The 17,556-nt window shown below is 42.5% G+C and overlaps 1 protein-coding gene across 1 annotated transcript; it reads right to left on the reverse strand.

Moving 5' to 3' along the window:
* Positions 1 to 6,602: 6,602 nt before the first annotated feature.
* Positions 6,603 to 16,788, reverse strand: baalcb (BAALC binder of MAP3K1 and KLF4 b). The gene is made up of 5 exons (XM_036984586.1): positions 16,667 to 16,788; positions 15,419 to 16,070; positions 13,978 to 14,187; positions 12,508 to 12,701; positions 6,603 to 7,374 (listed from the first exon to the last, which is right to left on the reverse strand). Exons 3-5 carry the CDS (start codon positions 14,162 to 14,164, stop codon positions 7,192 to 7,194), a joined length of 564 nt encoding a protein of 187 aa, XP_036840481.1. The 5' UTR covers positions 14,165 to 14,187; positions 15,419 to 16,070; positions 16,667 to 16,788; the 3' UTR covers positions 6,603 to 7,191.
* Positions 16,789 to 17,556: the final 768 nt, after the last annotated feature.

Consider the following 17,556-nt stretch of genomic DNA (forward strand, 5'->3'; position numbering starts at 1 on the left):
GAAGCCCTATGGCTTTTAACGGTGTTTTCCCTAATATACCATTAATTGGCCTGTAGAGCCCATGCAGGGAAGCCTTATGGCTCTTAACGGTGTTCTTACACGTCATTCTAGTACAGTGCACTACTTTTGACCAAGGCCCATAAAGGCTCTTCATAAGGCAATAGGCTGCCATTTGGAACACATCGTCGTGCATTGGGGCGGCAGCAGGCAGCGGTGGAAGGTGGTTGCCGCGGTAACCGGTCGCGGGGGGGGGGGGGAGGGGGAGGGGGGGGGGATGGAATAGATGGTGAAGACATCACGGAACTCCTCGTCTGTTTTGTTTAGGATAAACAGTCCAAGGTTTTTATTTATTTATTTTTAGGTTAGACTGTCTTTTCCTTGTCATCAATAATATGTTGTGTTATTGTGTACTGTGGGCCTTTCAGTGGGATGACTCTGAGTGGATCAAATCAAATCAAATTGTATTTGTCACATACACATGGTTAGCAGGAGTTAATGCGAGTGTCGCGAAATGCTTGATGATCAAGTCATGTTTTAATGAGTATACCATCGTAACACTCACGTCCGTGGCCATGAAGTGCTTTGAAAGGCCAAGTCTTGGACAATAAGGCTTCTCAACAGTTTTTACCCCCAAGCCATAAGACTCCTGAACAGGTAACCAATGGTTACCCGGACTATTTGCATTGTGTGCCCCCCCCAACCCCTCTGTTTACGCTGCTGCTACTCTCTGTTCATCATATATGCATAGTCACTTTAACGATACCTACATGTACATACTACCTCAATCAGCCTGACTAACAGGTGTCTGTCTGTATGTAGCCTTGCTACTCTTTTTTCAAATGTCTCAAATGTATTTTCTTACACACACGCACACACACACACACACATTTTTTGGCACCATTGGTTAGACCCTGTAGGTAAGCATTTCACTGTAAGGTTTACACCTGTTGTATTCGGCACACGTGACAAATGAACTTCGGTTTGATCAAACACCGCGCCTGTCGTTCAGAGATATTGTTTACAAAGCATTTGAGAACATCAAGCTTGTAGTGATATTAGGAGGTGAATACCGTTGTGCACTCTTCTGTGCCTCACATCAGATTTTGTGTGAAACTAATTTTCACTTTCTCCATCCTCTGCTGTTCCACTTACCCAGTGATTCGATGCAGGAATACGTCCTGGCCAGAGAGGAAGCCATTCAGAGGGTGAATGGGAAAGACAACATATCTAAGTGCCCTTTAAACAGGTTATTGTGGTAGGTGCCAGGTGTACTGGTTTGAGTCAAGAACTGCAACGCTGCTGGGTTTTTCACACTCAACAGTTTCCCGTGTGTATCAAGAATGTTCCACCACACAAAGGACATCCAGCCAACTTGAAACTATGGGAATTTTTTTTTGTCAACATGAGCCAGCATCCCTGTGGAACACTTTCGACACATTGTAGGAGGGGGGATTGCAACTCAATATTAGGAAGGTGTTCCTAATGTTTTGTATACTCAGTGTATAAACTACTATAGAGCCCTAGTGCAATATATATGTAATATAGGGAATAGGGTTGGGACTCAACCAGTGTCCATCTCAGTTCATGGTAGATCCTGCTGAAGACAAATGTTGATGGTGTGCAGGGAAACAGCAGTAAACTACTCTGTGGTGGGTGGTCTCTGTCAGGTCCTGTCTGCCCCCTTTACTCAATATTGTTTCAGTATGGGACACCACGTACACAACGCACACAACACACGTCAATGTCACTTACATTGGTCAGTCTCCTCTTCTCAGATTCGTTGGAGTCGGCACAGAGGCAGATCAGTTTCTTCTTGTGAGGATGGAAAGGGAGGAGCCTGGGTGATCCCAAGTCAGTCAGGTAGTCAGTCAGTCAGGTAGTCAGTCAGTCAGGTAGTCAGTCAGGTAGTCAGTCAGGTAGTCAGTCAGGTAGTCAGTCAGTCAGGTAGTCAGTCAGGTAGTCAGTCAGTCAGGTAGTCAGTCAGGTAGTCAGTCTGGTAGTCAGTCAAGTCAGGTAGTCAGGCAGGTCAGGTAGTCAGTCAGTCAGGTAGTCAGTCTGGTAGTCAGTCAGTCAGTCAGGTAGTCAGTCAGGTAGTCAGTTAGTCAGTCAGGTCATCAGTCAAGTCAGGTAGTCAGTCAGTCAGTCAGGTAGTCAGTCAAGTCAGGTAGTCAGTCAGTCAGGTAGTCAGTTAGGTATTAGTCAGTCAGGTAGTCAGTCACATCAGTTAGTCAGTCAGGTAGTTAGTTAGTCAGTCAGTCAGGTAGTTAGTCAGTCAGGTAGTCAGTCAAGTCAGGTAGTCAGTTAGTCAGTCAGGTAGTCAGTTAGTCAGTCAGTCAAGTCAGGTAGTCAGTCAGTCAGGTAGTCAGTCAAGTCAGGTAGTCAGTCAGTCAGGTAGTCAGTCAAGTCAGGTAGTCAGTCAGTCAGGTAGTCAGTTAGTCAGTCAGGTATTAGTCAGTCAGGTAGTCAGTCAAGTCAGGTACTTAGTCAGTCAGGTAGTCAGTCAATCAGGTAGTCAGTCAATCAGGTAGTCACACACAAACAGACCCTAAGGTTTTCTAATAATTTCTACACAATCCATTATGATTATCCATCTTGACTAGATAGATGTTGTCATGACGTTGGCCTGAGGGTAGGTTTATGACAGTCATAAATACCTCTTCCTCCCTTTTTCCTCTCTCTACCCTACTGATGTTACATTTGCAAACCCCTTGGTTAACATAGAGATTCTGGGAACATCAGAAGGTGGGGGAAAATAACTATATTCTGGTAATCCGACCAATTGAACATATGCGGTGATACTTAATGAATATGATGTCAGTTCGGTTGTCATCTGAGACATTCTCATCAATGATAAGATGACATAAACTCTACAGTGGAAAGTCTACACATCAGAGTTATCGGATTCACATGGAATTGTTGTTCAATTTAAATGTTTGAATATGAAATTATTCGTGATGGGATGAAATCTGATTTTAGCTTCCAAATGAGAGATTTTGATTTTCATAAGATAGGGCTGCTCAATCAGTGGCCCTCCCCTGTGAAGGGACATGGGCTATAAAACTTTTCAAACACGCCTTCCTCTCCCTTCCTATATAAAGCCTTGACGACAATATAACCTCCTGTTTCGAAGATGTGACGACGAAGGCCCGATGTCAGAATGGTTCAGATAATAACTACAGAACGAAGCCAACATCAGCGTGAGCCTTGGTTGCGAATGGTATGAACTTTGAACTCTTATTCACTACAGAAGTGATACCTCCTAGCCGTTGAGGTAGCAACAGCAGCTGCAAACGAAGGTTAGGAAGGAACAGACAGAGTATCCCGTCTATCACCCAACGACATTACTACAACGTCTTCAATTGACCACCAGAGACACTCTTCAAAGGACAAAGGACTCGGTTTGGCAACACGGCCTTCCATCTACCACCAAGCATATTTATTGCATTTTCCTTTTCCAAATGGGCGGTAATTTAGAATGCATAAGATTTATTTACGATAGCACAGCTTCTTCCTTTGTTACTCAGTGTTCCCGCTCTTTCACTCAAACCCCGCCCCTTTTCTTTTGTGTAACCAGCTGTCATATCTGTTCCGCCCACTTCGGGCCGTTTTCCTTTATGACATAATTTGTAATCAAGTTATGATTAATTATGTGTATATGTAATTCTGTGTGATTAGTCAGGTAGCTAGTAAATAAATAATTAAACCCAATTTTGTATTGCTGATTCAACTTGTTAGCCAGGGTTCGTGAAGATAACCAAGAATTTACAACTTTCAGATGAGACTGAATTAAGGTGACGATTAATATTCTGCTGTTGATGTAAAATATTACTAGGTCTTTAAGAGTTTATTCAGAAGATAACAGCTCTATAAATATTATTTTGTGGTGCCCCGACTGTCAAGTTAATTAGATTTACATGATTAGCTCCATCAGGTAATATTAATTACAGAGAAAGGATTTTATAGAATAGCATGTCATATCACTTAATCCGGCATAGCCAAAGACACAACAATGTTAATATATTTTGATGATGCCATTACTTTGACACATACAGTACCGGAATGTGCATGTGTCTCTTCTTTTAAGTGTATTCTTCAAAATCCACTCTTATGATCCCGGTGATGTCAAAATGTTTATGCGCTGGAATGTAGTTCAACATTATGCACAGTGGACAGTCAACCAGTGGACAGTCAACCAGTGGACAGTCAACCAGTGGGCAGTCAACCAGTGGGCAGTCAACCAGTGGACAGTCAACCAGTGGGCAGTCAACCAGTGGGCAGTCAACCAGTGGGCAGTTAACCAGTGGGCAGTCAACCAGTGGACAGTCAACCAGTGGACAGTCAACCAGTGGGCAGTCAACCAGTGGGCAGTCAACCAGTGGACAGTCAACCAGTGGACAGTCAACCAGTGGGCAGTCAACCAGTGGGCAGTTAACCAGTGGGCAGTTAACCAGTGGGCAGTCAACCAGTGGACAGTCAACCAGTGGACAGTCAACCAGTGGACAGTCAACCAGTGGGCAGTCAACCAGTGGGCAGTTAACCAGTGGGCAGTCAACCAGTGGACAGTCAACCAGTGGACAGTCAACCAGTGGGCAGTCAACCAGTGGACAGTCAACCAGTGGGCAGTCAACCAGTGGGCAGTTAACCAGTGGGCAGTTAACCAGTGGGCAGTCAACCAGTGGACAGTCAACCAGTGGACAGTCAACCAGTGGACAGTCAACCAGTGGACAGTCAACCAGTGGACAATCAACCAGTGGACAGTCAACCAGTGGGCAGTCAACCAGTGGACAATCAACCAGTGGACAGTCAACCAGTGGACAGGCAACCAGTGGACAGGCAACCAGTGGACAGGCAACCAGTGGACAGTCAACCAGTGGACAGTCTTCCAACCAAAATTATCTACAGATGGTACAAACATTTCAAGAATTCTAGGAAGTGACTTAGAAAAGGAAAGGAAACTACAAAGACGTCCCTATATGTTAATTTATTGTCAGTACTCAGTACAAATGTATACTGTCCATATTCATAAACTTGAACCAAAAAGTTAAGCCAAAATGACCTGACAAAGTGTACTTACAAGCTGTTACGTTAAAAAGTACAAATAGGTACCAAGATAATCACACTGAGGCAATATGTATATTAGTAAAACACCATTGAAATACTGCAACCCTTTTGTTGTACACTCACCAACATTCCAACCAATCAATTCCAACCAATCAATTCCAACTAATGAATATAAGTCTGATTTTTTAACCGTTTTTTTCTTATTTGCCATTCAGATTCATTGTTTTGTTTAAACGTATCTCTAACCAATCAGATTCATTGTTTTGTTTAAACGTATCTCTAACCAATCAGATTCATTGTGTTTTGTTTAAACTTATATCTAACCAATCAGATTCATTGTGTGTTGTTTAAACCAAGTAAATCCTAAGCCATTGATAACAACTTCATTGTGTTTCAATTTAATTATAATTTGAGATAAATACTATGTATAAATTATATGAAGAGGGAGAAAATATATGTATTTCTGCTACACAGTGTTTCCGTCTAAAACTTCCGGAGAATTTCATTGAGAATCTGCTGATGCTACTGTAAGCATTCAATAGATCAGGGAAGGGAAACTTTGATTGGGGGTGGGGCCACAAAAAAATCAGAACTTATTATTTAAATTTGGGGGGAGGGAATTTATCTGAGGGCCTTCAAAAGTGGGGGTGGCCCATTCCTGCACTAGAGGAAGGATTTAAATAATCACACTTCACAAGTCAATCCGTTTGAAACTAAATTGTCTTTCTGATTGAATCAAGCTCTCTTCATGTAGAGCTCATACTAGATATATAGTGGCATGACCTCTTAATCAAGCCATTCAGTCACTAGTTTATAAAGTCACTAGTACATAAAGTCATTCGTTTGTAAAGTCACTAGCTAGTTCATAAAGTTTTGTTCACAAAAAGTGCCTATTCATTAGAAGACATACCTTCTCGTAAACATCGTAGTCTAAAAACAGTTTTTTTCATCCATCAAAGACCAAACAAACACTGCCCAACGAGTTGCCCGTAGCAATACTAAACATATACATTACAAAACTAGCTACTTCAAGACATGTTTCCTATTTAGGAACATTAGATTATGATACGTCTTCAATATGGCCGATGATTCAGCCGCTACAGTTCAGTTCAGTTCAGTGCAGTGCAGTGCAGTGCAGTTCAGTTCAGTGCAGTGCAGTGCAGTTCAGTTCAGTTCAGTTCAGTTCAGTGCAGTGCAGTGCAGTGCAGTGCAGTGCAGTTCAGTTCAGTTCAGTTCAGTTCAGTGCAGTGCAGTGCAGTGCAGTGCAGTGCAGTGCAGTTCAGTTCAGTTCAGTTCAGTTCAGTGCAGTGCAGTGCAGTGCAGTGCAGTGCAGTGCAGTTCAGTTCAGTGCAGTGCAGTGCAGTGCAGTGCAGTGCAGTGCAGTGCAGTTCAGTGCAGTTCAGTTCAGTTCAGTGCAGTTCAGTTCAGTGCAGTGCAGTGCAGTGCAGTGCAGTGCAGTGCAGTGCAGTGCAGTGCAGTTCAGTTCAGTTCAGTTCAGTTCCTACCAGGTCAAAGTTGTACTTATGCTTTTTTTTATTTTCTTTTTTTTTACATCTTGGTCCCAAGCCCAGCCTATAAAAAGCATTCATCTTCGTTAGACAAAGTCACAAACTCTCTCATCCTGACAGCATTTGGTGTCAGGCCCGTAGAGGTATCTCGTTTATCAGGTCTGGTCCCAGGTAGAGATAGCGGACCAATTGTGCCACGGATTCAAACCCTCTATCTCTATAATCAAATCGTTATCTTTTTTTTCATTTTTATGAACCTCAAACCGCATTTTGGTATCATTGTTTCTCTCCCCCTCAAAGGAAAGTCCATTCAGCAATACATTCTTTCTCACAGCGTTCATTGTCTTTCCAAACCACGTTCTGCCATTGTCTTTCCAAACCACACTCTTGTCATTGTCTTTCCAAACCACGTTCTGCCATTGATTTTCCAAACCACGTTCTGTCATTGTCTTTCCATACCACGTTCTGCCATTGTCTTTCCAAACCACGTTCTGCCATTGTCTTTCCAAACCACGTTCTGCCATTGATTTTCCAAACCACGTTCTATCATTGTCTTTCCAAACCACGTTCTGCCATTAGCTTTGTCCCCTGTTACCCCCTCAGACCTCGGTGTATCACAGTGTTATTCCCTAATGTTCCTACTACGTCCTTCAGCCACGTCCTTCAGGCCCTCCATGGGCTTCATGACCTCGAAGGTGGTGAGGGACTTCTCCTTAATTTTCCCACTCTTGTCCACGTGTCTGATGCTCTGTGTCACTGTGATGGTTACCTGCTTCGTGGACATCCTGTTGTCTTGCCATTTAGTCTGCGGGGGGAAACAAGGGTAACTCTTTATAAATGTGGTATATATGTGGTATATACACTACCAGTCGATAGTTTGGAAACCAACTCTTTCAACGGATTTTCTTAATGTTTTACTATTTTCTACATTGTACAATAGTAGTGAAGACATCAAAACTATTAAATAACACATATGGAATCATGTAGTAACCAAAAAAGTGTTAAACAAATCAATATATATTTAATATATTCTTCAAAGTGGCCACCCTTTGCCTTGACGGCAGCTTTGCACACTCTTGGCATTCTCTCAACCAGCTTCATGAGGTAGTCACCTGGAATGCATTTCAATTAACAGGTGTGCCTTGTTAAAAATTAATTTGTGGAATTTATTTCACCCTTAATGTGCTTGAGCCAATCAGCTGTGTTATGACAAGGTAGAGTTGGTATACAGAAGATATCCCTATTTGGTAAAAGACCAAGTCCATATTATGGCAAGAACAGCTCAAATAAGCAAAGAGAAACGACAGTCCATTATTACTTTAAGACATGATGGTCAGTGAATCCGGAAAATGTCAAGAACTTTGAACGTTTCTTCAAGTGCAGTCGCAAAAACCATCAAGCGCTATGATGAACATGGCTCTCATAAGGACCGCCACAGGAAAGGAAGACCCAGAGTTACCTCTGCTGCAGAGGATAAGTTCATTAGAGTTACCTGCACCTCAGATTGCATCTGAAATAAATGCTTCACATAGTTCAAGTAACAGACACATCTCAACATCAACTGTCCTTTGGTCTGATGAGTCCAAATGTGCGATTTTTGGTTCCAAATGCCATGTCTTTGTGAGATGCAGAGTAGGTGACCGGATTATCACTGCATGTGTGGTTGCCACCGTGAAGCATGGAGGAGGAGGTGTGATGGTGTGGGGTGATTTGCTGGTGACATTGTCAGTGATTTATTTAGAATTCAAGGCACACTTAACTAACATGGCTACCACAGCATTCTGCAGCAATACGCCATCCCATCTGGTTTGCGCTTAGTGGGATTATCATTTGTTTTTCAACAGGACAATGACCCAACACACCTCCAGGCTGTGTAAGGACTATTTGACCAAGAAGGAGAGTGCTGGAATGATGCATCAGATTACCTGATCTCCACAATCACCGGACATCAACCCAAATGAGATGGTTTGGGATGAGTTGGACCGCAGAGTAAAGGAAAAGCAGCCAACAAGTGCTCAGCACTTTAACACTTTTTTGGTTACTACATGGTTCCATATGTGTTATTTCATAGTTTTGATGTCTTCACTATTATTATACAATGTAGAAAATAGTAAAAATAAAGAAAAGCCCTTGAATGAGTAGGCGTGTCCAAACTTTTGACTGGTACTGTGTGTCGTATGAATGTGTTGTGTTATGTTGGTACTCTTCAATTGTTACTAAAGAGAGAATGGTTAGTCACCATTATAGGGACAAAAACAGTTTAGATAAGCAAACATAATAATTTGTGGTATTGGAAAAAAGATATACAATATATTGCTTATGGATGTGGTATGTACGGGTTATGAATGTGGTATGTACGGGTTATGAATGTGGTATGTACGGGTTATGGATGTGGTATGTACGGGTTATGGATGTGGTATGTACGGGTTATGAATGTGTTATGTACGGGTTATGGATGTGGTATGTACGGGTTATGGATGTGGTATGTACGGGTTATGAATGTGGTATGTACGGGTTATGGATGTGGTATGTACGGGTTATGGATGTGGTATGTACGGGTTATGGATGTGGTATGTACGGGTTATGGATGTGGTATGTACGGGTTATGAATGTGGTATGTACGGGTTATGAATGTGTTATAAATCGACTATGTAGGTAAACTTGAAGTGTTACCGAAACAAGAATGCTTTAATACATTGTGGGTAAATCTAAAAAGTATTTTTTCAATGAATCTCATCCTCAACCTCCTCAAGGAGGGACGAGAAGAGTGTATTTTGAACAAGGACCTTCTCCTCCAATGCTCTTACAGGTTCCCATTTTGAGAAGGAGATGAGAGAGAATCGAGGAAAATACTTTAAAAATTTAACCATTAACTTACTGTTTCCTCAGTGATAAAGTTGACTTACTATTCCCCCAGTGATAGAGTTGACTTACTATTTCCTCAGTGATAGAGTTGACTTACTATTTCCTTAGTGATAGAGTTGACTTACTATTCACTCAGTGATAGAGTTGACTTACTATTTCCTCAGTGATAGAGTTGACTTACTATTCCCTCAGTGATAGAGTTGACTTACTATTCACTCAGTGATAGAGTTGACTTACTATTCCCTCAGTGAGAGTTGACTTACTATTCCCTCAGTGAGAGTTGACTTACTATTTCCTCAGTGATAGAGTTGACTTACTATTCCCTCAGTGATAGAGTTGACTTACTATTTCCTCAGTGAGAGTTGACTTACTATTTCCTCAGTGATATAATTGACTTACTATTCCCTCAGTGATAGAGTTGACTTACTATTCCCTCAGTGATAGAGTTGACTTACTATTTCCTCAGTGATAGAGTTGACTTACTATTCCCTCAGTGATAGAGTTGACTTACTATTCCCTCAGGGATAGAGTTGACTTACTATTCCCCCAGTGATAGAGTTGACTTACTATTCCCTCAGTGATAGAGTTGACTTACTATTCCCCCAGTGATAGAGTTGACTTACTAATCCCTCAGTGATAGAGTTGACTTACTATTCCCTCAGTGATAGAGTTGACTTACTAATCCCTCAGTGATAGAGTTGACTTACTATTTCCTTATTGATAGAGTTGACTTACTATTCCCCCAGTGATAGAGTTGACTTACTATTCCCTCAGTGATAGAGTTGACTTACTATTCCCCCAGTGATAGAGTTGACTTACTATTCCCCCAGTGATAGAGTTGACTTACTATTCCCTCAGTGATAGAGTTGACTTACTATTCCCTCAGTGATAGAGTTGACTTACTATTCCCTCAGTGATAGAGTTGACTTACTATTTCCTCAGTGATAGAGTTGACTTACTATTCCCTCAGTGATAGAGTTGACTTACTAATCCCTCAGTGATAGAGTTGACTTACTATTCCCTCAGTGATAGAGTTGACTTACTAATCCCTCAGTGATAGAGTTGACTTACTATTCCCCCAGTGATAGAGTTGACTTACTATTTCCTCAGTGATAGAGTTGACTTACTATTCCCCCAGTGATAGAGTTGACTTACTATTTCCTCAGTGATAGAGTTGACTTACTATTCCCTCAGTGATAGAGTTGACTTACTAATCCCTCAGTGATAGAGTTGACTTACTAATCCCTCAGTGATAGAGTTGACTTACAATTCCCTCAGTGATAGAGTTGACTTACTAATCCCTCAGTGATAGAGTTGACTTACTATTCCCTCAGTGAGAGTTGACTTACTATTCCCTCAGTGATAGAGTTGACTTACTATTCCCTCAGTGAGAGTTGACTTACTATTTCCTCAGTGATAGAGTTGTACTATCCCTCAGTGATAGAGTTGACTTACTATTCCCTCAGTGATAGAGTTGACTTACTATTCCCTCAGTGATAGATTTGACTTACTATTCCCTCAGTGATAGAGTTGACTTACTATTCCCTCAGTGATAGAGTTGACTTACTATTCCCTCAGTGAGAGTTGACTTACTATTCCCTCAGTGATAGAGTTGACTTACTATTCCCTCAGTGATAGAGTTGACTTACTATTCCCTCAGTGATAGAGTTGGCTTACTATTCCCTCAGTGATAGAGTTGACTTACTATTCCCTCAGTGATAGAGTTGACTTACTATTCCCTCAGTGATAGAGTTGGCTTACTATTCCCTCAGTGATAGAGTTGACTTACTATTCCCTCAGTGATAGAGTTGACTTACTATTCCCTCAGTGAGAGTTGACTTACTATTCCCTCAGTGAGAGTTGACTTACTATTCCCTCAGTGATAGAGTTGACTTACTATTCCCTCAGTGATAGAGTTAACTTACTATTCCCCCAGTGATAGAGTTGACTTACTATTCCCTCAGTGATATAATTGACTTACTATTCCCTCAGTGATAGAGTTGACTTACTATTCCCTCAGTGATAGAGTTGACTTACTATTCCCTCAGTGATAGAGTTGACTTACTATTCCCTCAGAGATAGAGTTGACTTACTATTTCCTCAGTGATAGAGTTGACTTACTATTCCCTCAGTGATAGAGTTGACTTACTATTCCCCCAGTGATAGAGTTGACTTACTATTTCCTCAGTGATAGAGTTGACTTACTATTTCCTCAGTGATAGAGTTGACTTACTAATCCCTCAGTGATAGAGTTGACTTACTATTCCCTCAGTGATAAAGTTGACTTACTATTCCCTCAGTGATAGAGTTGACTTACTATTTCCTCAGTGATATAATTGACTTACTATTCCCTCAGTGATAGAGTTGACTTACTATTCCCTCAGTGATAGAGTTGACTTACTAATCCCTCAGTGATAGAGTTGACTTACTATTCCCTCAGTGATAAAGTTGACTTACTATTCCCTCAGTGATAGAGTTGACTTACTATTTCCTCAGTGATATAATTGACTTACTATTCCCTCAGTGATAGAGTTGACTTACTATTCCCTCAGTGATAGAGTTGACTTACTAATCCCTCAGTGATAGAGTTGACTTACTATTCCCTCAGTGATAAAGTTGACTTACTATTCCCTCAGTGATAGAGTTGACTTACTATTCCCTCAGTGATATAATTGACTTACTATTCCCTCAGTGATATAATTGACTTACTATTCCCTCAGTGATAGAGTTGACTTACTAATCCCTCAGTGATAGAGTTGACTTACTATTCCCTCAGTGATAAAGTTGACTTACTATTCCCTCAGTGATAGAGTTGACTTACTATTCCCTCAGTGATATAATTGACTTACTATTCCCTCAGTGATATAATTGACTTACTATTCCCTCAGTGATAGAGTTGACTTACTATTCCCTCAGTGATAAAGTTGACTTACTATTCCCTCAGTGATAGAGTTGACTTACTATTCCCTCAGTGATATAATTGACTTACTATTCCCTCAGTGATATAATTGACTTACTATTCCCTCAGTGATAGAGTTGACTTACTATTCCCTCAGTGATAGAGTTGACTTACTATTTCCTCAGTGCGTAGGACGCTTCTTCTCTGTACTGTAACAGGTGACGGTTGAAGCGCCTGGTTGTGGGAGGGCAGTATTGCAGGGTGGGCACTCAGCTTTACATTGTTCAGTCCTGCTTCAGACATGTCAGAGCACACCTGTAGATAGGCCTGGGCTGGGGCAGGCAAGCCGTCTTCAAAGAAATCTGCATCTAGAAGAAAACACCTTTTAATGTCCCCCTTTATCGACCAGTCTCTTGTGCAGTGGGCTCCCAAGTTGCACAGCGGTCTAAGGCACTGCATCTCAATGCGAGAGGCATCACTACAGACACCCTGGTTCAAATCCATGCTGTATCACAACTGGCCATGTTTGGGAGTCCCGTAGGGCGGTGCACAATTGGCCCAGTGTCGTCTGGGTTTGGCCGGAGTTGGCCGCCATTGTAAATAAGAATTTGACCTTTTCGAACAACTTCTAAATTTGACGTTTGAGAAACATGGATGAACGTCTAATTCTGATGTGAGACTGTGAGAGCTGGTTGAAACACCACTGCTCGATGCATAGGTTTGTCACATCTGCACTAAGTGAATGAGTCATGCAGCCTAAACATTGTTTTCTTGTTAAACATGATAATGGATGATAATGGATCTCCCTTAGTGACCACTAAAATACTTACTATTTCCATGGCAACTACAGGCCTTTTGGCAATGTTTTCAACCTTTGCTGGCTTCAAACACATTCCACAGAAGGCCTAGTGTCTGCGGAATTTAGGATTTTCCCTTTCAATTAAGACCTAGACAACCAGGTGAGGGGATTTCCTTAATAATCAGTGACCTAGACAACCAGGTGAGGGGATTAATTTAATAATCAGTGACCTAGACAACCAGGTGAGGGAATTTCCTGAATAATCAGTGACCTAGACAACCAGGTGTGGGGATTAACTTAATAATCAGTGACCTAGACAACCAGGTGAGGGGATTTCCTGAATAATCAGTGACCTAGACAACCAGGTGTAGGGATTAACGTAATAATCAGTGACCTAGACAACCAGGTGAGGGGAGTTCCGTAATAATCGGTGACCTAGACAACCAGGTGAGGGGATTAACTTAATAATCAGTGACCTAGACAACCAGGTGAGGGGAGTTCCTTAATAATCAGTGACCTAGACAACCAGGTGAGGAGAGTTCCGTAATAACCAGTGACCTAGACAACCAGGTGAGGGGAGTTCCTTAATAATCAGTGACCTAGACAACCAGGTGAGGGGAGTTCCTTAATAATCAGTGACCTAGACAACCAGGTGAGGAGAGTTCCTTACTAATCAGTGACCTTAAGTGAGGAGTGAAAACCTGCAGACACTCGGCCCTCTGTGGAATGAGTTTGACACATGTGCCCTACTGTACATAGTGCAATACTTTGGACCAGAGGTCTATATAGCAAATAAAATGGCGTTTCAGGTGCAGCCTAAAGCCGAACCAGGTAGGTTCTCTTACCAGGTGTGATGGTTTTCTCAGAGACAAAGCTTTCAGATGAGTTCTCAGAAGGGATATCCATACTCTGTATGGAGGAGAGTGGGATGTCTGTGTCTGTACTGGTCAGCCAGGTAGATTCTGTTTCCTTGGTCCAGCTCTCCAGGTACCTGGGCTCCAGAACATCAGTCCTGCTGCCACCACACCCCATGGTGCCTCCTATAGTTCCACCTACTTAGCAGGGAGAGAGGGACAGACCAGGTTCTCCTCAGACAGAGAAAGAGGAGGGAGAAACCCAAACGGCGGGACTCTGGCTCTTGGGTCCTCTCAGACAGAGACAGGAAAATGAAGAGACAGACAGGTACCTCCTCTCAGACAGAGACAGGAAAATGAAGAGACAGACAGGTACCTCCTCTCAGACAGAGACAGGAAAATGAAGAGACAGACAGGTACCTCCTCTCAGACAGATACAGGAAAATGAAGAGACAGACAGGTACCTCCTCTCAGACAGAGACAGGAAAATGAAGAGACAGACAGGTACCTCCTCTCAGACAGAGACAGGAAAATGAAGAGACAGACAGGTACCTCCTCTCAGACAGAGACAGGAAAATGAAGAGACAGACAGGTACCTCCTCTCAGACAGAGACAGGAAAATGAAGAGACAGACAGGTACCTCCTCTCAGACAGAGACAGGAAAATGAAGAGACAGACAGGTACCTCCTCTCAGACAGAGACAGGAAAATGAAGAGACAGACAGGTACCTCCTCTCAGACAGATACAGGAAAATGAAGAGACAGACAGGTACCTCCTCTCAGACAGAGACAGGAAAATGAAGAGACAGACAGGTACCTCCTCTCAGACAGATACAGGAAAATGAAGAGACAGACAGGTACCTCCTCTCAGACAGAGACAGGAAAATGAAGAGACAGACAGGTACCTCCTCTCAGACAGAGACAGGAAAATGAAGAGACAGACAGGTACCTCCTCTCAGACAGATACAGGAAAATGAAGAGACAGACAGGTACCTCCTCTCAGACAGAGACAGGAAAATGAAGAGACAGACAGGTACCTCCTCTCAGACAGAGACAGGAAAATGAAGAGACAGACAGGTACCTCCTCTCAGACAGATACAGGAAAATGAAAAGACAGACAGGTACCTCCTCTCAGACAGATACAGGAAAATGAAGAGACAGACAGGTACCTCCTCTCAGACAGAGACAGGAAAATGAAGAGACAGACAGGTACCTCCTCTCAGACAGAGACAGGAAAATGAAGAGACAGACAGGTACCTCCTCTCAGACAGAGACAGGAAAATGAAGAGACAGACAGGTACCTCCTCTCAGACAGAGACAGGAAAATGAAGAGACAGACAGGTACCTCCTCTCAGACAGATACAGGAAAATGAAAAGACAGACAGGTACCTCCTCTCAGACAGAGACAGGAAAATGAAGAGACAGACAGGTACCTCCTCTCAGCGGGCGCAGAGAAGGGAGGGATCAGAGCTGTGGATTCTGTGTTTCAGAGGTGATTTGGAATCCCACTCTCTTGAAGAGATAGCCCTTGCCGGGACTCGTAAGCCCGGATGTTGTAACCCTATGTTAACTCTGATGTTGACCTCTGACCTTTGTTCTAATGGGTTGGTGAGTCAACAGGAGATCGGGATGTCTACTTGGTCTAATGGGTTGGTGAGTCAACAGGAGATCAAGATGTCCTCTTGGTCTAATGGGTTGGTGGGCCAGCAGGATGCCTGGGGTTGATTGCAATGTACCAAATGCACGAGATCTAAGAAAAGAAAATCCGCCAGATGTCCAGAAATCAGCAGGAGATGCAATCCTCTCTCAAGGGGAAGGCTGAGGTGGTTTGTAGTGGCATTTCACTACCAGTATCCATTTGTTCGATTTTCCGCCATTTTCTTAAAAATCACTTCAGTTCATTTGTTTCAGCAGAATTGCTGGGGGCTTTTTTTCTACAGATTCCTGTTCCTCTGCAGGTGAAGTAGGACACGCAGTGGGCGGGTCTTACATCTCACCTGGCCAACCTCTGCGCCTGCATCATCAACACCCCATTGGTCCAATGACATATCAGTCTGTCAGGGAAGGGAGCCTGAGGGGTTTTGCCTAGGGAAAGGATGGAGAAAGCATGTCAACTGTGCATGTCATTTGTTGTGCATAAGAAAGTTACATCTTGTTGTGTTATTAGCTGCTGTTTTATGATTTAAATGAAATGCCTCAAGCCTATCTGACACAGCAAGTAGGGTGACTGTCATCTTAATTGATTGTTTCCGTGTCTAATATTTGGCGTGTTTTTTTTTTTAACGTTTTTTTGTGCAAAATGAAAATTACTGTTTGGGATTTTGAAATCACACTGACATCATAACCAACTGAAATGTCATATATATATATATATATATATATATATATATTGTTTTTACCAATGTATCGAAATACTGTATGCATTAGCGATGTATTGGCACACGCCTGTAATAACAGTACGACAACACAGAGCACCACATCTATGTCGTTGTGGGCCATAATAACATCACAATAAATCAATGACGTTTCAATAGAAAATTAGACAGATGCGACGGAAGAAAAAAATATATATATGAACGTGAATGGCTAATATTCAGCTGTAAGAAAGGTTACCCTTTTCGTGTGTTCACCTGATATAAAAAGCAATAACAATAGTCTTTCGCTTGCATTCATTTACTTACTATCCACGGACATCCACCGGGTTCCTCTTTTTCCGCCTGACCTCCTCTCCTACTCGCATCCCTCCTTTCAGAGCGAGTAGCCTTCCACCAGAGCCAGTAGAACCACTGGACCAATAACGACACTCCCCCTTCACCGTGTGTGTGTGTGTTACGTGCGCGGGGGCTGGCGCTCGCAAGCGTGAACGAGCCTGCCCTATGCGCGCATATTAGTGCTTGTAGCCAATTTGAACATTGATAGCAGAAATGCCACGTCATCTGCAGTCTCTTGATTCGTGTCTCACATATTCTCCGTAATGGGGCTATAGTGAACAAAAACACACTGTCATTTATTAGACCTTCTTCTCTTGATTAAAGCATCACACTGGATTACATTTACAATGTGCATTACAGGTAATTCCATTGTAATTAATTGCTCTTTGAAACTCAGAGTACATTGGAAATCAACTAAAGTAAAAGCACGTCATGATGCTGGATGTAACATCCCTGACACACCTACTCTCTGCTCACTGTGAGGCATCTAAGTATGAGTCAGATGTATTGTGTAATGCTAAAGAGATGATGTTACATCCCAAATGGCACCCCATTCCCTAAATAGTGCACTACTGTTGATGAGGCCCATAGGACCTGCCGTTTGGGAAGCTCCCATTATGGTCCTTGTTCTCCTACACAGAAAAAAAAGGGGTTCTTCGGCTGTCCCCATAGGAAAACCCTTTGAATAACCCTTGTTAGTCCCAGGGAGAACCCTTTTTGGTTCCATGTAGGACTCTTTCCACAGAACCAAAAAGGGTTCTCTCTGGAACCAAAAAGGGTTCTCCCTGGAACCAAAAAGGGTTCTCCTATGAGGACAGCTGAATAACTATTTTGGAGCTGTTTTTTTTCTAAGAGTGTGG

The sequence above is a fragment of the Oncorhynchus mykiss genome, chromosome 8 (assembly GCF_013265735.2).
Source record: "Oncorhynchus mykiss isolate Arlee chromosome 8, USDA_OmykA_1.1, whole genome shotgun sequence".
Classification (NCBI taxonomy): domain Eukaryota; kingdom Metazoa; phylum Chordata; class Actinopteri; order Salmoniformes; family Salmonidae; genus Oncorhynchus; species Oncorhynchus mykiss.